Source organism: Stegodyphus dumicola, chromosome 1 (assembly GCF_044657685.1).
Source record: "Stegodyphus dumicola isolate Sdum_Otavi_A_Nest chromosome 1, ASM4465768v1".
Taxonomy (NCBI): domain Eukaryota; kingdom Metazoa; phylum Arthropoda; class Arachnida; order Araneae; family Eresidae; genus Stegodyphus; species Stegodyphus dumicola.
The window spans coordinates 9,849,863-9,871,699 of NC_140768.1; the positions used below are offsets into that span (position 1 = coordinate 9,849,863).

Below are 21,837 nucleotides of genomic sequence, written 5' to 3' on the forward strand. Positions count from 1 at the left end.
AAGAGCGGTTTCACTGATAAACAGGAGCACGGAAATTTAAATCAATGTGCCTTTTCATGGCTAGCTTTGCTAGAGCATCAATTAAACCTTATTTATTTATTTATTTAACGGAGAGGGTAGGAAAAAGCCTAAAGAATTCGGTACTCTTCTGTTTTGAGGGCCGTAAAAAAATTGCAACGAAAATGTATGCGCAAAAGCGCCAAATCTAACAACCGCGCCCATTTAACAGCATGCCAAATCTAGCGTATGCACTGGTTTCAGATTGCGTAGCTCTATATTTCTTAAGACGCCATTGAAATACTAATTTAATTTTTAAATCCTTTTTTGATTTTATATTCTTTTTTGATTTTGAATTCTTTTAGATTTTAATTCCTTTTTTGATATCCTATGGATTTAACAATTTGGGAATTACCCATGATGAAAAGTCGGCAATAGAATTTTGGGTAAAGTGCAGAATCACTCACTGCTTGATGTGTTTTTAAGAATTGCACATACTCGGTATCCATGTGCACATCGACCTATTTCCACTTTTTAAAAAAAATCCCAGAATTGCACAAAAATGGCACTGCACACTCTCTTTACTTTATCTATGCACACATCGAACTATTTTCATTTAAAAAGTAAAATAAAATTGACAAAAATCTAATTGTTTTTACTCTTGTAAAAAGCGGCAAACAAATAAGTGAGCGATTCTGAACTTCTGAATTCAGATTCTGAATATTTTCAAAGAAAAGGCATCATTCGTTATAGAAAATTACGTTTGAACAACCAATGAGATGAAATTATGCTTTAGCGATAAGTCGGTAGCGAAATTACGATGCAGGCATCCATTCAGTTATGTTTTGCAATTTTTATATAAATTATAATAATGATCTGAAATAGCTATTTACTCTTATGCTTCCATTCAGTCATGTTTAGCCTTTTTCATATAAATTATAATAATAAAAAAGTATTATATGAAATTAGCCTTTCATCTAAACTAAAACATCAATCTTAGATAGTTATTTACTATTATACTTCCTTTCTTGCCACAATTATTAGGGTTGCCGCAATTATTTTTGGCAGCAGTGGCATCAACAATAGTTTGGTGATTTTTAACGGCCCTCGAAACTGAATAGTACCAAGAATTCTTATTGATTTTACAGCAAATTAAGTTACAGCAGTGATCGCCAAACCGTCAATTGTGAGCTACTAGTAGCTCATAGGGATATTTTTGGTAAATTGCGTTAACACTGCAGTTGGCTAACTTTTGATCCCTCTACTGAGCTGATGCTGATGATAACAACTGCTCCTTTCTCGCATGCAACTGCCACTGTCAGCCTGATATCATTGTTGATTGTCTCATAGCTGATTTACATATGTGAGGTTGTGCACGTTCTGTTTTCCGTGTGTATATTAGACATTTACTAACTTCGATAGTTTGATTTATGCATTGGTACTAAGCTACATCTGTTCTAATAATGGCACGTGTACACAAAAGGCAAAAAAATTACCAATTTCTTTTGGAATGGGAAATTGATTACTTCATTACCCAGTTAAATAACAAATGTGTGCGTTGCTAAAAGTATATTTTAGGGTACCTTTTGGCGATTTTTGGCAGTACATGGATACCAATTTTGTGCAATTCTTTGACTCGTTATTTTGGCTTGCGAAGCGGCGATTTCTGCGTAAAAAATCGCCGCTACACAAAGTGAAAATAACAAGACAAACAATTGCACAAACTAGGTATCCATGTGCACGTCGACCTATTTTCACTTTAAAAAAAAATCCCCGAATTGCACAAAAATGGCATTGCACACCCTTTTAACTTTATCCATGTACACATTGACATATTTTCACTTAAAAAAATCCCAGAATTGCACAAACTTGCATTGCGCGCTCCCTTTACTTTGTCCATGTACACATCGATATATTTTCACTTAAAAAGTCAAAGGAGCACCAAATTCTACAATATAGGGAAACAAAAAGTATATAATCTCAATAAAATACATTTTAAACCAAACAATAAAATAACATAAAAAAGGAAAACATTATACATTTAAGCACTACCAAAAACAAATATTCACTTACCATGATTTTCGAGTTCGCTTCGTACACCCACAACCAAGTAAAAATCAAAATTTCAATCATGCTCAAATGACTTTTTTCAAACCAGGTACTCTTTCTGATAGAACGATTCACATAGTGACCATCTGAACCTTTCTTCCTACAAACCCATTCACATTCATCTAAACGGTTTACGTTCGACAAGACGCATATCCTTCTTACATACAGGACACTTATAATGGTTACTAAGTAAACCTTCATTCACACACCAGTCAATTAAAGCTCTTTTGCTCTTTCACCCCAAATCGTACAGAAACTTCAAATTAATCTTACTACATTCGGCCATTCTACCATCTAAAGAATCAAACGAACACACACCACAAAAACGCTTACAAAACATCCCATGATTCAAAATTTCCCAGAATCATGCACCTGATTACGTCACAATAGGGTTTCTATAACATTCAAGTACTCAGGCTACCATATATGAAACAACAACTTGGCAATAAATCAAACAACAAGTTTGCTATAATACAAGGGGTACCTTAAAGTCTACTCTACCCGTGTGTGTTTACTGTGCTGTGCAAGTGTATCGGTTGGGAAGAAATGGTGCGTCAATCGTAACTTCGAAACCATTCACACAGAGATTGAAAAGGATTTCCCACTGAATTTTACTCTAAGGAAAGAAAAGGGGTGCTACTTTGGTAGACGGTTGCACGGATTTTGGCGAGCAATACGAACTTTGGTAAACCCATTGCTAGACAAGTTATTTATGGTAACTGATACTTTCTTGTCATTTTATTTAAAAAGTAATGCATTTCATTATGAATAAATTCCGTGTTTTAAATATTATTTATGGCTTCTAAATATTAAAAATCAATTTAATTTTGCATTTTTATTTGAAATAAAAATTTTATTGTATATAATATTTTATGGAATTTTATGTTGTGGATGATGTCACATTACTTTAAAAGTAATTGGTTTTAATATCTATAAAGTCAATCGAATGTTTTAAACATTATTTATGACGGCTCTAGTGTAAAATTGGATGCCCCTTCGATTCACGACAATTTTTTTAAAAATTTTGCCGATGAAACCTCATTTCTGGTTACCATGATAGTTTTAACTGTGTTTTAGCTTCATGATTTTATTTAAATGAATATAGATTGATGTGTACATGGACAAATTTAAGGCATGATGCTTAACATCCTCATCACTACTACTGCAGCTGCACAAAGCACCTTAAACATTCTTCAAGTGCTTTGTGCAGCTGCAGTAGTAGTGATGAGGATGTTAAGCATCATGCCTTAAATTTGTCCATGTACACATCAATCTATATTCATTTAAATAAAATCAGGAAGCTAAAACACAGTTAAAACTATCATGGTAGCCAGAAGTGAAGTTTAATCGGCAAAAACTTTTTTAAAATTGTTGCTAATCGAGGGGGCATCCAATTCTACACTAAAGCCGTTTTTCACACTAAAAAGACAATTTTTGTTTTTGAAATTTCATTCTCAATTTAGATGGAGTTCTCTTCCTTTCATTACCTTTTATTTTTCTTTTACTTATTTTTTCCTTTATAATTTTTATTTATCTATAGTTTTTCTTTTAGTAATTTTTCCCCTCATTTGCAGTCCTCTTGTATATTTAAACTTCGTGACATTATAGAACACAAGGAGCTGAAACTAGAGCTAACAAAAATAATAAAAAATTGAAACCACACGAACAAAACATACAAAATGTGAAACATACTTTGTTATTTTGAATAACTGTGAATGAAAATTATGAAATTGTAAAACTATTTCAAGAAATATTTTACATAAAATGTACTTTTCATGAGACACAATTTGCAACATGGACATCTACTACACTGAAAAAATTAGATGCAAGAGGGCTTCCGTAATAGGCTTTCAGTTTTATAAATAAAGCCTTGTTAGTTTTATATTTATGATAATTTATAATAAACAGAGAGGAAAACGGCATTGCATTTAAAAGCATATTCAATTTATTTTCTCTCATAAAATTTAAAATATACGGAAATACTGAAGAAGAGTACGAGTAATAAGATAATTCACAGATTTAGGTATAAGAGAATTTTTTGGATTGAAAATTAATCACTTAATGATAAGCATAAAAAGAATAGCCAGCAAACTTTGTTTTCAGTACTGTTTACTAATAGTTCAAACTTAGTAATTTGAACACTTTACGTGTTATCATAAGACAGCATTAAATTCTATTATTAAACTTAATTCGCCTAATTTGCATTTAAGATTATTGCTTGTTTATAATACAGGAAACATTCTATGACAAAGAATACGGTGAAGTTTAACCTCATTTTGCATTTAACTGCTTTTTATTGATTAAAGAAGCACCGATCTTTTGATAAGGAATTTCCCCAAACTTTTCCCCATAACGACATACAGTATGAAGAAATTTTATAAATCAATGAACATGCCCCTAACATTATAAACACACAATACCTTCTCCATACACATGAGAAAATTCTTGTTAACATGCAAGAAACAAAATTGCGATTAATTACATATTATTAGCGCTACAAAATAAATTTACCTGTATGCTAAGGTCATACATTCGAAAAGTTTCGTTAGCGATGCATCAATGGATATCGAGTGAGAACTACGAGAGCCAAAAGTGTAAGTTTTAGAAGTTTCTTTACATGCCGATTCAAAATCAAATCCTTTAACTGGCAAAGGTAAACTTTCTTGATCGCAATCCGATTCGTGGACAACTAAGGATGGAATATCCTCTCCGTCTTGAACCTCCGAATCGTCAATATCAGATACCATAAAATGCCCACTATGAATGATTTCTTTCATTACTTTTTGATCGGACTTTTGACGCTTCCTTCCATTTGGAGGCATGTTTTATACTAATTTAAATTCCAAGTTAAAAAAAATTCGGAAGACTTCGCATACATTAATAACACTACTGTTTGCGTCATGACGACGTCTGGCTCAAAACGTTGTAGACATATTGAACTCGATTATTTACTCGAGAATGTGACGTCATTAAATAAATAACACTCCCCCAAAATGTGAACGTCATCATTGGCCCGTTTCAAGAAGGCTTGCTATGACATCACATGGCACATATCTTACTGCAAAAGAATTCTTTAATTATTTTGTTTAAAAAAATAGAACCCACTGCTCAGAATATAATTTCATATTAATTGAGTACGTTGCACAAACAATGAGGATTTTTTATGATGCATATAGTCTTTGTTTTATAATGCTTATGCAACATTTCTGTCTAGTTTGCGCCCAGAAAATAATAATAATAATAATAATTAGAAGAAGAATTTAGTTTGATTTATGTTACAAATAATATGGGGTAATTAAAAAAAATATCCTTTCTGCCAAAAAAAAGGCTTCCAGAGATGATCATAACTGTCATTACTATTAATAACCGGAACCGGAAGCTTTAGCGTTTGTTTGTGTGTAACTTTAAAAACAGATGTTAGGCGCTAACACCCCCTTTTTATTCAATAAACTTCGCAATAGGTTAAGCAAAAAACATTGGTTTTAAAGCTGTACGTTCTTATAATATTTTATTGCCACGATGAGCTGCCATAGAATTGTCCAAGTTTTATTTGCATATCAAACTCCGAAAATTGTTCAGATAAATAGTATTTTGGTTGGTGTCATCAGTCGTTTAATCCAGTTAATCATAATTGGTTATATAATTGGGTATGTACGTTAGGTTTTCGTGCTTTGTATCGATATCAAATGTGCGTTGTTAATGGGCAGTGTTATTTAATGAGCTGTTTATAACAAATCTATGTCATTTGTTCAAATATATGTTGTTTCTTTTCAAACTTATGCTCAATCTTTTTATTTAATTTAAGATATGTGCTTTTAGTCTCAAAGTTTATATGTAGATTTAGTTTCTTTATTTTTAATATGGGAATGCATATGTTAAATGCATATGATGTTTGTAGGATTTATGATTTTTCAGTATATTTTTGTCCCTTTCACTTGCATTCTGAAATGCTCATCTTTCATACTGCATAAAAAGTAAATCTGAGAATCACATTTCTAATTTCATAATTATTCAGTCATTGTTAACAGCACAGTCCATTATAAAATTTTAATCTTTTTTGTAATTACCTTACATGTAGTGGGAGTTTTTCATGTTTGTGTGTATTACATGCAATTTTAATATAAACTTGCATGTAATTATAACTTTTTTTTTCTTTGACCTGTGCACTGAAGTCTGAAATCTGGACATCCAGTATCTGGAATGATTTAAAATCTACACCACCAGCAAACTTTTTTTTAAGAAAAAAAAAAAAAAAATTTTTTTTTTTTTTTTTTTTTTTTTTTGTATGCTTTATACATACGTATTTGATATTTTCTAGTGAAAAACATATGAAGAGTCCTGATTTTTAATTTCACTTTGGAACCAAATAAAATACCTCTGTACTGAAGAAATAATCATTTTATGTCCGTGATCCTAACATGGCAAATCATTATTATATTTTGCTTTTATCATGCCATGACTATCAGCACAAGGCAGCTTGAGAAATAACTCATGCACCGATATCTAAACATTTTTCTTTTTACTATACTAGTAATTGAATATCAAAAGGCATGGTAACCTTTCATGTTAACATTATGCTTTGGGATGATTGAAAACATCAGCTAACTGTGCTGCGAATTATTGATGAGGTGAAATGTATCAGAAATTTCTTAAGGAAAAAAAATAGATTTTATATGACAAAGGATTACATTTTGTGCTGTTTGAATTGAGAGTAACAGATTTTTTTATTCACATAAGCTCTGGTCCAGCGCTAGAATTGAAATGTATATATATATGTAAGATAAAAATATATGAATCAAAATTATAGTTTAAGCTATAAACATTAATTCTTCCTCTCTGTTCTAAAATCGTAATAACTTCTTTGCATTGCGTCATTTCTAGATCACTCTATGGCCCGTGCAGCTCTGATGATATAATAATTGGGAACTGAAACTGCCGAATTGCAAACTAAAACTTTTCTCTTCGTGTGCTTCCATCTTGCATAACTACGCACTTCAGCTTTGCTCTCTATGATGGAAATATGTAATTTCACTGGCTTGCTTTCTGTCTCAACAATATCAAAGATGTAAATCTTCTGTGGAAAGGCACGACTAGATTGCCAAGTGATTGTGGCCACAATTATCAGGTGCAAATAAAAATGGAATTAAAACTGCCTTGACTGCCAAGTTCTTTAGATATTACCAAGTTAGCATTACTAGCATACTACACAATCAAAATCTTCTTCAATATGGGTCTAATCATGCATCTACAGTGTTCCGTCTTTTGATTTGCTCTTATTATAACATATATATATATATATTTATATAGGGTAGGCAAAATTTTTAAAATGTAAAAAAAAGCACCAAGCAACAATATTAAGTGATATCAAAATCTCTAGAATTTAAGAAAAGCACTGAGATACAAAATTTTTAGAATTTAGGGACATGCTTAGCAGCAGAATGTAGGACATGCAGAGACTGCATCGGGTCATAAAATGTGTGGGTGAAGTGTAGAAACGCGCACTTATTTAGGGCATTATGTTTGATGCTTTTTACAAGAGTAAGAAGAACTGGAATTTTATCAATTTCCTTTGACTTTTTAAGTGAAAATACATCGATGTGTACATGTACAATGTCCAGTGAGTTCGCAGTGCCGAATTTGTGCAATTCTCCTATTTTTTTTAAGTGAAACATAGTTCAATGTGTATGTGGATACCGAGTTTGTGCAGTTCTTAAAATTGCACTGAGCAGTGGGTGATTCTGCCCTTTTCCTAAATGTGTACGTGCAGGGAAAGGGGAAAACTTATATTGAAAGAAATGTTTAAGAAAGCAAACAAATAAAAATTTAACCAACCCTTTTTGTAAATTTTGATTTCTTTAAGGAAAATGGTCCATAAATGCTTCATTATTTTATAAAGCTTAAGAAAAATACTTCATAAATGCTTCATAATTTTATAAAGCACTAGTTCATATTTTTATAATTTTTACATGTCATCTTACTAGGTTTAAACTGAATATCCAAAAAAAATATGAAATCATTTTAAGATCTCTGGATTTGTACCATATGTAATGTCTTTTCTAATATGTTGAAATTCTCATTATCTGCATTAATGTGAATTTGTATTGATAATTGATATCCAAAATAGAACAGATAATCCAAAAATCGCTGTGGGGAATTAGAACTCCTATAAATGTCAAAAATTAACTCTCAGAGATTTTGAATGACATATGTTAAAGTCTGAGCTCTGGACATGTTGGATTTGGTTTATTTGATTACAGTAAAGCATGCTAGGGCTATCTGCTTAAGGATGTACTAAGGGTAGGGATGTCTTCATAAAGGACTTTTTGGCTAATCTTTGGAATATGGTAACAGGTAGTTTGGCGACATTTTGGTAAGGCGATAAAGGTTACTAGCTAGGACTTTAGCAGTGAACATGGATAAAGTCAAGAGTGCGCGCAATGCCATTTTTGTGCAGTTCTGGGATGTTTTTTTAAGTGAAAATAGGTCGACGTGTACATGGATGCCGTGTATGTGCTATTCTTAAAAACGCGGCAAGCAGTGGGCGATTCTGCACTTTCTTCCAATTTCGCACCTAATCTTCGTCGCGATTAAGCACTTTTGTTCCATAAAAGTTCTAGCATACGCGTAATTCGGCTAGCAGATTGTTGGAAAAAAATGTTGAGGGGAAAAAAAAAAATGCCTTTACTTTGTGAAAACAAAATGGCGTCCAAAACAAAACTAGCAGGTTGCTGTAGCAGGGTTGGTCGCCAAAAAATCGCCAAGTTACCATAATCCAAAGATTAACCAACTTTTTAAAGGAAATTTGCTCGTATATACCATGGAGATAAGAAAGGAAGGAGTGGCCAAACCGGCATTAGAAGTAAAGCACTGCTCTGAAGCTTCGGTCACCAGATGGGGTGTTTTTTGTTTACATTCAGAAGCTCGCTTGACAGCGCTCTGATAGTGTTTCGACACACGACAGTTCCATACAAATCAAAAAACGGGACACTTCCGCATAAAAGAAACATTCCTAGTTTATTCCTAGATGGATAATAGCAATTTGTATAGTTTAGCGACATCAACGCAAAAATAACATCTTGGTTAATTTTCGATAACTAACAACAGCGATGATCATGAATTTGTTTTATAAAACTAAGCTGTTGAACAAAAATATAGAATTTATCAAAACAGTTATGCTTAAAGAATGAAAAATACCTCACCCTACCTTTAAAATTGTATACATTTTTTGATACTCTTGATATTGTATTCGCTACTTTTATTTTATGTTCCAAATGCCAAAATGTTTTAAATAAAATTTTTTTTTTCACATCCACATATTATTGTAACATGTACTTTTTAAAATTAGTGTAAATTACTTTACTCGAAAAATATAGGGAATGCACAGAAATGAAAGATTTCCACATGCCGGAAATGGAAAATATGAAATATGTATGGGTATTTATGCATGTGCTTCCAAAAAGCATGTTTCTGCCTTTAATAATATACTTAAATATTTATTAAATTATTTATAAATGTATTTGAAAGGAAGGATTTATTCATTCATAAATAACTGTGAAAGTTACTGTGAAGAAATCTAATTATTAAATACATCTAAATTTATAATGATTATAAATATTATCTAAATATATAATAGGCCCACCAGCATCCGAGCGGTAAAGTCACTGAACACTGATATTTCGGTCCGAGGTTCAAATCCTACAAGCGGGCTGGCTGCATGGGCGTTTTCGTGGTTTTCCCCATGTGTAATGTGCATACGAGCCAGTTTCCCTTAGAAAGTCCTCCACGAAGGCATCCCTCCTCTTAGGCAGATAGCCCTCGAGGCTTTGTCATAATCACACACACACACTAAATATCTAATAACCTTAACATTGAATTGTAAACATAAATTGACATCCTATTGACAAATACGTTATAAAACTATTTAAGCATGAATTGTTCGTATTGAAAAGCAATCTGTTAAAAGGTATTGTAAAGCAATTTCTGTGAGATGCATACTTAAGAAAGTAATAAAGAAGAGTTTTGGAATATATATTGTTGAAATTAAGGGTAAAAAAATCTAATAAGTATAATTAAAAGAATTATTCCCCTTTTCAGTCATATATTCCTCTTATATAAGTCAGTTACAAGTTTTAAATAATATTTAAAAAATAATCCTTATTTTATTCCCTTTGGAGAATATTCAGAGAAAGTTAAGTACTATTTAAAGTATTTTGTGCTATTAAATTAAAAGGTGCTCTAATTTGAAATGGACCGAATAGAGCATTAATTATAAATTGATAGTTTTTGATTTAAAAGATGCCTTAGAAGCTAAAAAATCATATCATATTTGAGACGGTATTTTAGGAAGAAGCTCTATAAATAGAAAAGAAATAATGCATAATTTTAATAATACAATAAACTTTGATCTTACTTTTTGTAATCCTTAACCGAATTACCTTAATTTTTTTTTTCTAATGTAATTAACGAAAACTTGTGGAAATATTTCAAATTAAACCATTCTGAGCAAACTGTTCTGTGAAAAGTATAGCATTTAATTCCGTTCAGAATGAAATTTTGTTTAAAAATGTATTCTTTTCATATACTTGGGCCTCTGAAGTATTGTAGAAAAAGAAAATATATACATTTATATGCATATTTACGACGTAATTACAAAATATTTACATCCGATCGTGTCAAAACCCATTGAACTCAATAGTAAATTACCCAATGTTTTGGTCACCAAAGAAGGGATCGCCAGTGCTTCAAAGCAGGGTATGGGGAAAAGGGTTTAGGGCCACTCCATTTAACTTCCTACATCCATGGTATACACATTATATATGGGAAATGCCACAAAAACACCCATGCAGCCAACCTGTTTACCTGGAATTGAACCCAGGCTGAAATAACAGTGTTAAGCGATTTAACCACGTGGCCAATGCTGGACTTGTTGGGACTCTGATAATTCCAGTTTTGGCATTTTTCCAGATATTAAATCATCAGTTTAAATCTAGCAGGATGACGTATAGAAATTATAAAATTAAAAATATGAAATATTGGTTTATGAAGCAATGAAGCATTAGTGACCTTAAGGGAATCTGAATTTACAAAAAAACACTCAGTATTTATTTGTTTGCTTTATTAAACATTTCTGTCAATGCAAGTTGTCAAAGTGGCTTCATTTTCTATGATAATACTTTAATTCTATAGATAGACATAATTTCTTCTTCAGTTACAAAATTTCATTGTTTCAAGTCCTGTAATTGTAATGTCGAGAGTTCACACAAAATTGTCAGTCGACATTTAAAAAATTTTTCTCAATAACCTCTCTCACCTTCTTCACTATTATTAACATTATGTTTTGGACGTGGAACCATACTACAAATTTCACCATTCATTAGTTGATTAATGATTGGGGCATTGTCATTGCAATAAAAAATGGTACTTATGTATTCCATTGACTGCAAAACTCGTGACAAGTAGCACAATTTAGCACCAATTATGGATAATCGTAGCATAACATGTATGCTTTCGTTTGATGTAACCCCAACTGATTCTCAGTAAGCAATCTTTTATCTAACCTTTACTTAAAATAGTAGAAATCAATAAAAGCTTTTTTTGGAGCCCAAAAACCAAGATGGTCAAATTCTGATGTTTTTAAATAAAGAGGTATCAGTTCTTCAGAACTCTGCAGGAATGGTTGGCGAACTCTGGTGGACTTCAGTGAAATAATTTGTGTTATGACCAGTTTGTAATGGCTCTCTATATAAGTTTTGATGATTGGATGCAATGTTAGCAAAGTCTATTGGTGAGAATTAGATCCATCATGTTTGCATATTTAGTTACACATTTTTAGACTACAATAGTAGTTACATTTTAAAAATGTGTAACTGTATTAGTAGTTACATATTCTTAGAATGATTTCACGACTATTTAATTATTGCTTTAAATAAAAAGAGTTTTTTTTAAATGTTTGATCTGATAACTGTTTTCATGGGCTTTACATCTGCATCAGGGAGGGGAGGGCATTTAAAAAAATTTCCAGGATTATTGATTTTCATTCCTATTCCACTACTTTCCGGATTCGATCATCATGGCAGGTTTGCGCTTGCAAATATCTCTTTTCAAGAGACAAAAGGCATAGTAATTCATGGGTGATATGTCAGAAGACTTCCGAAGAAAAAGTATATATGCAATAGCTGTATCAGTCTTAATTTTTTCAAGGAATGCAGTGGTACTTTTTGAGTATGATTTGTTGCTTTGTATTGATGAAGTTTCTCTCTTTGAAAGTCTTTGGGATAAAGAAATGGATTTCTCTGTAGCATTAAAATTTTCTTTTGATAGCACGTTGAGTTGATGTTAAAATTTTTTCCTACTTTGTGTATTTTTAATTTCCCATTGTAAGAGAATCCTCCGACAATCATAAACCCCTTACTGAAACTTTTTTTACATTGAAGAAACAATGTTTGTACATTTTTTCCCTTTACATTTCCTTGTTTTTGCTGTCATTTAAGTAAACCCATGCTTCATCAAAGGTCACAGTGTATTTCCATTTATCTCCTGCTAAATAGTTTTCATACCAGTGTTCTACAAACTGTTCTTCATTGAACCACATGCTATGGCAAAAGCTGGTGAACTTATATTTTTAAGTTATAAATCTTGGTTTATTATTTCATATGTTGTTATTATAGAAGTATTTAAAGACTTTGCATCTGCAGGGGTTCTCTTGTTGCCAATGATTTAACAAATATTAGGAAACATAAGTATCTTTTTCGGGTATTCTGAGTCTTCTTTCTGTATAGAAGTAATAACTAGAAATTTTAATATCATGCATTTCATAATGTTTTTTAATTATGGAATAGGAATATTTCTCTTCGGAAAGTGCAAAAACACATGCTTTTTTGCCAATGACATTTTGAAAGAAGAATAATTTTAAAAGTAGCAGACCATATTTCTCATTTTTTGTAATAAGCTGGAAAAAATTTCTCATTTAATGTAATAAGCTGGTTGCCAGAAATTTTTATTCCAAAACCCTTTTTTTTTTTTTTTTTTTTTTTAATTTTTTTAATTCTGAATTGTTTTAAAAATATGTGAACATCCTCTGTATGTAATCAAAAAGCTTTACTGTTTCTGTGAATTTTCCATAGGTATGTATTGGTTTATAAAAGAGGATATCAAGAGTTCAGTGATGTTGAAAGTTCAGTCACAACTAAAGTAAAAGGTGTTGCATTTACAAATTTCTCTGATGAGTCTTTTAATCCTGAAGTGGTGCATCCAGAATGGTATCGAAGAGTCTGGGATGTTGCTGATTTTGTAGTACCACCATCAGTATGTACTTTGTGTTTAATATGAAATAAGCTGTATGCCTTACTCGCACATGTATTTTATTTTACTCTTTATATTGTAGCGTACATAAGTGATGTGTATATATCTATCTATCTATCTATATATATATAACTAAAACTTTAATGGTTTGTAAATATCTTTGACCAATAATACATTGCTGTTAATGTTTACTGACTAACCCTTTGCGGCATGGTGGGTCAATATGTGTCTCACCTAATTAATATTTATTTTCTCAGTTAGCAATTTCCATTAGAAAATTTTCAATCCTTTAAATGTAATCGATTTTAGTTATTATTTTTCTCAGTAGATGTCACTACTACACCAGGGCTTAAGTTTATAAGCAAAAAATATTCAAAATAGGATCACAAGAGTGATATCCAGGTATCTCGGATTTTTCAATATTTTAAAAATTTTGGTATACCATTTGAGATATATATGATTCTTTTTAATATTCAAAGGTATTTTATTTTCGAAAATCTTAATTGGATTCAATATTTTATAACATTAATTTTGCAGTTGAAATAAGTGGGTTAAAATTTGTCCCACCACACACTTGAGTTTCCGCTCAATAGATGGCAGCACTCACGATTATTTTTTTTTCTTTTTTGCATCTACTTTTTTCGAGATTGTGCACGTTTTTACATCCGTTGTATGGTCTGATGTGCTAAAATGTTTAGAAAAAAAATTAACAATCAGGAAGCTTTGGATCTTTTTGCTGAATTGCCATCCAATTGCGACTCAAATGCTTCAGATGTCAGTTCTGATTAGATGAAATTGAAATCCAGGGGAGAATAACTGAGGTTGCTGAAGAAGAAAGGGAAGTAGTTATAATATGCTTCGCTTTTTAATGTTTTTTTATCTATGCATGTGGCACTGTAAATATTAATCGGAAGTATCTACCCAAAAATTTAAATGAAGACAAATTTATGTCGAGAGGAGATATAGACTTTTCAGTTAGCGATGATTCAATTTATTGCATAAAATGAAAGGATAAAAGATCCATTTCTATCCTGTCTTGCTTGGAAAAGGCAACTGAAATGAAAGAAATTAATAGAAAAAAACGAGATGGAAAAACAAAAAAAGTACTGTGCCCAAACAGCATTATTTCACATAAATAAGAATATGGGATATGTCGAATTATTTGATCAACTGAAATTGCAAACAGCATTATTTCACATAATAAGAATATGGGATATGTCGACTTATTTGATCAACTGAAAATACTATATGAAATAGACCGCAAAAGCAAGAAATGGTGGCACAGGATCTTTTTTTACTTTATAGATGCAAGTATAGTAAACGCATTTATTCTATTTAAGTTTTTTCGCGAACCCGTTCATGATGTAAAAACAATGAAAGATTTTCGTCTCTCAGTTATAGAAGGTCTAATGGCACTTGGAGGCAAGAAAGAGCTGAAAAGAAAACTGAAATCCCCAGTTCAAATAAAAACTAAAAAACCGTTCGTACAACCAGAAAAGAGACTAAAAAATGTAAGTCACAGGCCAAAGAGAACAAGCAGGATAAGATGTATATATTGCAGCACATCGAAAGAAGAATGACGAACATTTTGGATGTGTGAAACATGTGAAGTTCCTCTATGCTTACAAAAGAATGAAACAATATGTTTTTCAAAGTTTTGTGAAAATTACTTTTTTCAATTTTAATCATATATAAATGTTTTTGAATCAAATGCCAATTTTAATATTTTATTTAGTATCATATGTACGAGTATCAAATTTTAATCTTAAAATAATGTCCAAGAAAACATTTCCTTTTGTTCCTAAAATTTAAAAATATTAAATATATTGTACAAAATGCATTTTAATGTGTTTATTATCAATATTTTAGAATGCATGCTTTATTTTGTTTATTTATTCCACATATGATATTACCCTGCTATACACCAATATGCTATAAGACATGTGCTAGTTGCATGGTGGGACAAACGGTATCCCACCTTCCCCTGTAAAAAATAAAAACGCAGAATTTTTTTCAAGCTTGAAAGGCACTTAAGTAAGTCCATCTGACTTATTCTAAGGCATTTTTTTAAAGACTAAAATATTTTTTTAATATGCATGTCGCAAAGGGTTAATACTAACTTTTTCATATGCCTTTTTATGAAATTGAGTTCCTTTCATCTAATCCATTATATCTAATTTTTTTTAAAAAAAAAAAAGATTTTATTACAAGTTTGAACAAGTTGTTTTGTTATAACTTTAATAATCTGAATGTCCCTTACACAAGGGGTCAGTATATCTTGACTGACCACTGACACTATATAATGGCCCCTTGAATATTTTCATATATCTTAGTTCTTTTTGATTAGTCACATCTCCAATAAAAAAACCACAAAAAGTATTAAAGAGGCAATGCACCATGTTCCCAAAAAATATTTGTGTCAATCTCTGATGTTGCCAAAGACTATTTATGCAGCAAATGAGTTTGCTTGTTGCAACACCCAAATAGCTTTCCACATCTGTGGACATTTTGACCCATGAGATCGCCGATTATGTTGCCTCATATGAGAATTTATATATTTTAACATAGCAATGGACTGCATATTGCAGTTTTCATTGAAATCTCAGACTTAGCTTTCTGCATGCAAAGTGTAATGGGGCTCATTAAAGTACATCAAGCATAAGTTTTTCCTTCTCATGTTATAATTTTGAACTGAAGTTGTGCATGAACCACATTTATGCAATTCTGCAATTTTTTTATAGCTAAAGTAGATCTGTATGTACATGGGGAGAAGAACATAACAAAAAAGGGTACTACAGTCAAAAGTCTTTAATCTGGACGTCCATAATCCGGAATGATCTATAATCCGGACCTCAAAGCTGCAAACTTTCAGTGCATGTGTGAATGCATAATGCGTTGACGCATGCGCATATGCATTTACGCAGGCGCATAATACGTTTATGCATGTGCATTTAATGTATAACGGACAGTATAACCTAAGCTAAAATTATCTATTTCAGTTAATGTTGCAGATCACGTTGTTCTTTAATCTTCTAATCGGATCTGGCTTATTATTTTTTGCAGTCTGTTAGAGCAATTTTATAAAAGTAAGCTTGAACTTATGTCAAAAAGAATTTCTGATGCTGGAGCTGCCAAAGGATCTACATAACGAAAGCATGTTACAATGTCCATAAAAAAAAAGTGGAATTGCTGCAAAAAAATGGATAAAGGCACATCCTTTGTTTCTCTAACCATTCCGAAATCTGTTTATCAATTTCACGCTGCTCTGCATTGGGGGGGGGGGGCGTCGCAGCATGCAATGAACTGGAAGTTGATCTGTCAGCACTATCCTTATCTTCAGGGTAGATGTTTTTATTTTATTCGGCTTATAATTCCTTACTAAATGTAGCATTTCATCTCGATGTACTCTGATATGATTTAAATCAAATTCCTCGTCATTATAAATAACACGAATACACATCAAATAGTTTTCTGGTTGCAATATTCTAATTTCTACTATACGTGATGTATGCTTTACGCATGCGCACGTTGAAAGAAATGTTTAATAAAGTAAACAAATAAATATTAAGCTTTTTTTTTTTTTTTTTTTTTTTTTTTTTTTTTTTTTTTGTAAATTTTGATACTCTTTAGATCATAATTGCTCTTTATTTCATAAATTACGGTTTCATATTTTTAATTTTATAGTTTCTGTATGCCATCTTACCAGATTTAAATTGATGATCTATAATCCGAAAAATTCGATAATCCGGAATCGCCGAAGTCCCGGTGAGTCCGGATTAAAGACTTTTGACTGTTTTCAGTTTTGAAGGCCGTAAAAAATCGCCAAACTATTGTTGATGCCAGTGCTGCCAAAAATAATTGTGGCAACCCTAATGCAAGAAAGGAAGTATAATAGTAAATAACTATCTAAGATTGATGTTTTAATTTAGATGAAAGATTAATTGTTTTAATCCTAGTATCCAGTGCACACAGGATTTGGCTACTTTTGGTGACTTTATGATGAGCAGTAAAATTGGGACATATATGATGAGTAGTAAACGGGTCATTCAAGGAATATATATAGTTATACATAGTATATACTATGTATATACACATATAGTGTATAGTATATAGACATTCTTTGGATCAATTTTGGTGTTGGCGATGATTTTCAAAATCGCGCCGAGGCTGCACCATATACTAGGATTTTACCGATTAATTTCATATAATACTTTATTATAATTTATATAAAAATTGCTAAACGTAACTGAATGGATGCTTGCATCACTATTTCACTACTGAGTTATCGCTAAACCATAATTTCATCTCAGTGGTTGTTCAAACATAATTTTCTATAATGAATGATGCTTTTTCTTTAAAAAATTCTCGGTAAGGTGTTGAATCGCCCACTTATTTGTTTGCCACTTTTTACAAGGGTTAAAAACAATTGGATTTTTGTCAATTTTCTTTCACTTTTTAAGTGAAAATAGGTCGATGTGTACATAGATAAAGTTCAGGGTGTGTTATGTGCCATTTTTGTGCAGTTCTGGGATTTTTTTTTTTTTTAAATGAAAATAGGTCGATGTATACATGGATACCGAGTATGTGCAATTCTTAAAAATGCGTCAAGCAGTGGGAAATTCTGCATTTTACCCAAGATTCTATTACAGACTTTTTGTCATGGGCAATTCCCAAATTTTTAAATCCATATTATATCAAAAAAGGATTTAAAAATTAAATTAGTACTTCAATGGCGTCTTAAGAAATATATAACTATATAAAAACTTACGCAATCTGAAATCAGCACGTACGCTTGATTTGGCGCGCTGTTAAATGGGCACGTTTGCTAGATTTGGCACTTTTGCGCACACATTTTCGCTGCAATTTTTTTACGATCCTCAAAACGGAATAGTACCCAAAAAAGAAATGTGCTTGTTTTGTATGGAAAAAAGAATGTAAATAGGCAGCACTGGATACATCATTAAAATTAATGATACTCAAACAAATGCCTCTGTTCAAAGGAAATAAAGAAATGTTTCAAAATTTACCCACAAGTTCCCTACTTTTCTGTAGAAATGCAGATACCTAAAGGCAAAATAAAATGTTAATTTAATCCTCAACAAACTAGGTGAATAAAAGTCACAGCATATATTGAATGGTTGGAATTCACAAGATAGCAATCGACACCCACTTGTAATAAATATTTCATCAAACATTTCCATTAGTAGCAATTTCATCAAACATTTCCATTAGTACATTTCCATTAGTATTCCGACAATACTTGCTTCAGTTCCATGATATAAACTGTCTAAAATACCTAAAACTAATAAGACTAAATAGGAAACCATTGATTAATTTTTATAGTAATATATATATACTATATATATATAAATTTACACAAATTAAATTTAAATTTTAACATTTTTTCTTATGAAACAATATACTACATATATATATATATTCTTCACTATGTATTTACTTTGGGTTTTGACTTTTACCCTTGCCTGCAGGAATGACGAAACACGAATTGAATGATTGTAGAGTTAGGTTTGGGGGCAACTTCCCCTTGATAAGTCTGTCTTCTGCCTGCTCAACAGTCATTCACTTATGCATTTTTTAAAAAGTTTTTTAGATTAATTTTATTTTATTTTTTTTTTTTTTTTTTTTTTGCTAAATTGGTGAATTTATTTTCATGGTTTGGTTTTGCACTTGATTTACTTATGCTATCTGAATTTAAATGATATTGTAGATTAGTTCGAAAATTAAATCTTTTATATATTTGCACTTTTTAAAATTATTTTAACTTATTAAAATTTGCTTTTTACGTATATACATGTTTGTTAAAATTTAAATTTCATTTCTTGCAGCAATGGCGCAAAGAATTAATTAAATTTGTATTTAAATTCAATTTATTCTTTTGAAACAATTTTGTTTGTTAAAATACACTATATATATTATGTATCTGCTTGCAGTTTTTTGGATAATTTAAGCAATTTTGCTTATTTTTTCTAGTTTGAATTAAATGAAAATTTATTGTGTTTCCCACTTTTATTCCTTTTTTTAAAATTTGTTATTTTTCTTATTCATTAAAACAGTTTTTACAGACTTTTCTTATATATCCTTGTCTTGAACCTAATGCATATGGCAGGCTGTTATTATTGCACTATTGAATAGGTCAGAAATTCTTTCAATTGAAGCTCAAAGCATCTGGTGTAATTAACTGATTTTTGCCATTTTTTCCAAAATTTATTGATTGGCTGCTGACAATGATCACAAGGCTGCTGTGATGGAATTTTCAATTAAAACAACCCAAGATATATTTAGTTAAATTGAATGTCATCTTACATCAGGGGATAAATTGGGAGATGTTAAAAGTGAATGTCACATATTTCATTGCTATGCTCATTGTCCCCCCTCTTTTTTAATTTTTTTGGTTTTAGTTAATACTGTGAACAAAATATTGTTTAGTAACTAAAATATTCTTGATTATAACTGATTAAATGTAAAATTATGGTATGCACATATTTAACTTAAAGCTTTCTTTTATGTATTTTATTTATAGTAATTAGCATTTAAAATTTCATGATTTTAAAGCTGTTATATTAGTGTTTTAAGGTTCTGACTTTGCTATACATATATTTTCCATTTTAGGAAAATGGTGCTACGTTTGTTGCTACAAATATTATAATCACTGCTAACCAGACTCAAGGAACTTGTGCAGAGGTAATTTTTCTATCTGTATTCTCTGTTTTTGAAATACTTTTGCTGTTATGTTAGTTGAGGAAAATTATTAAAATTATTATTGTTTTTAATTTATGTGTGGTTATGCAACATGAAGAACACTCATTGAGATGAGCACGAGTTAAAGTAACTAAACTAATTTTATTATGAAAGTAATAAAAGGGAATAAATGGGTGATGAAAGATGAAATTTATATAACTGGTGATGTAATTGATTTAAATGAGAATACCACAAAGATTCATAAGTTCCTAACAGTTCATCAGCTCATGTAATACTAATTCTCACACTTTATTTGTATCTACAAGTCCTACAGGCACGTAAGCACATGCCTTGAGGGAATATGTCTATTCTCATTCATGGCTAACATCATTCATTTGGACTCAGAACCTAAGGAATCTTGGATCCTCAGCCCTGCTGAGATCCTGAGAACACATCTTGTTCTCATCATGTTCAGTGGTCGTCTGCTGTGCTGGGCTGCGACAAATGATGTCACACTTGCAGTGAATGTCGATGAGTCTACCTCCACATTTATAACTATTTGTAATTATAATACATTAGTTAGTTTATAAGCTTTGCAATTAGATGTAACTGTTTTCACTTTGGGAGGCATTGTAAGTTCATTCCATTATAAGTTGATACTGCTGCCAATCACTGATGCAGGAGATCTACTATTTTTCTTTGCTGTTCTGAAATTGCATTATTCAATACAACATAATTTAATAACTTAAAAAGTTACTGTTTGTAAGATTTCTTAGCAACATCTTGAAACCAATTTATTTTTATCATAAATATTAGCTGATTACAAAATTTATAATTTTACTTATAGATTATGTTGTAATCTGCACACAGCATGCATGTATGAAGTTAGAAGATCACTAAAATGTTGATTAGAATTAGTAGAAGATGATGGGAACTTTTGAAGAATTGCAAATTCACCTGATAAGCCAAACATCATTATTACTTGTTGATAACTCTATGGCATGGCCCATCACAATGGAGACAATCTGCACTTCACAATATCGATTATGATGCATTTCATTTTTAGCAATGAATAGATGCATTTAAGCAAGAGATTCCTTTAGCTAGCAAACATAAGTAGCAAAAGAGGAAGCATAGTTAGTTGCAGTACTGGTTATAAGCTTAAAAATTCTTTGTTTTATTTCTGGATAGCTATTCAGCAAACGTTTACAGCAATGTAGATACTACCAGGAAATTGCAGATGCCTTGAAGTAGTTGTGCTTTAATTGAAAATTAGTAATTTAAAGCTTTGTCGCCAATTCATTCAAATAAGTTTTAGTATGATAATAAACTTTTCTTCACATTTTGATATCTTGCGTATGTGTACACATACATGCATATCCCATACTAAGTCTAAGAGCACTTTAAAAAAAAAAATTGTGTCTGAAAACTGGGTGTATCTTATGCAATAGCAGCATTGCTGCCAATGATGGTGTTTCATTTGTCATGATAGCAGCAAATGAAACTGTCAGTGACAGATAGCTGGCATCATGTTAGATCATGCATGTTAGGCCTATTTTAAACTGTTACATTTTTTCCCAGAAATGACTTGGGAAAGATTATCATACATTGTTGTATTTATGTCATCCAGTTTCCAAAAGTGTATGGAAATCGTGCTGCTATGTATAAGTTTGGCCATTTTTCCAACCAACAGAAGAAAACAATCCAAAACTGACTACCAGAAGAATAAAC

The 21,837-nt window shown here is 31.2% G+C and overlaps 2 protein-coding genes across 3 annotated transcripts in view; one reads left to right on the forward strand and one right to left on the reverse strand.

The window, feature by feature from the left end:
* Mondo (MLX interacting protein mondo) overlaps positions 1–5,052 on the reverse strand; it is a 102,400-nt gene extending 97,348 nt beyond the window's left edge. For both annotated transcript variants that reach the window (XM_085812642.1, XM_085812639.1), the window contains exon 1: positions 4,618–5,052. In XM_085812642.1, coding sequence (XP_085668768.1) covers positions 4,618–4,928 — 311 coding nt within the window. In that variant the 5' untranslated portion in view covers positions 4,929–5,052. The remainder of the gene's footprint in view (positions 1–4,617) is intronic.
* Positions 5,053–5,510: 458 nt separating this feature from the next.
* Positions 5,511–21,837, forward strand: part of LOC118192988 (P2X purinoceptor 4-like) — a 55,581-nt gene continuing 39,254 nt past the window's right edge. Inside the window, exons 1-3 of the mRNA XM_035364016.2 lie at positions 5,511–5,753; positions 13,230–13,410; positions 20,038–20,109. Of these exons, the coding sequence (XP_035219907.1) occupies positions 5,626–5,753; positions 13,230–13,410; positions 20,038–20,109 (381 nt within the window). The 5' untranslated portion in view covers positions 5,511–5,625. The remainder of the gene's footprint in view (positions 5,754–13,229; positions 13,411–20,037; positions 20,110–21,837) is intronic.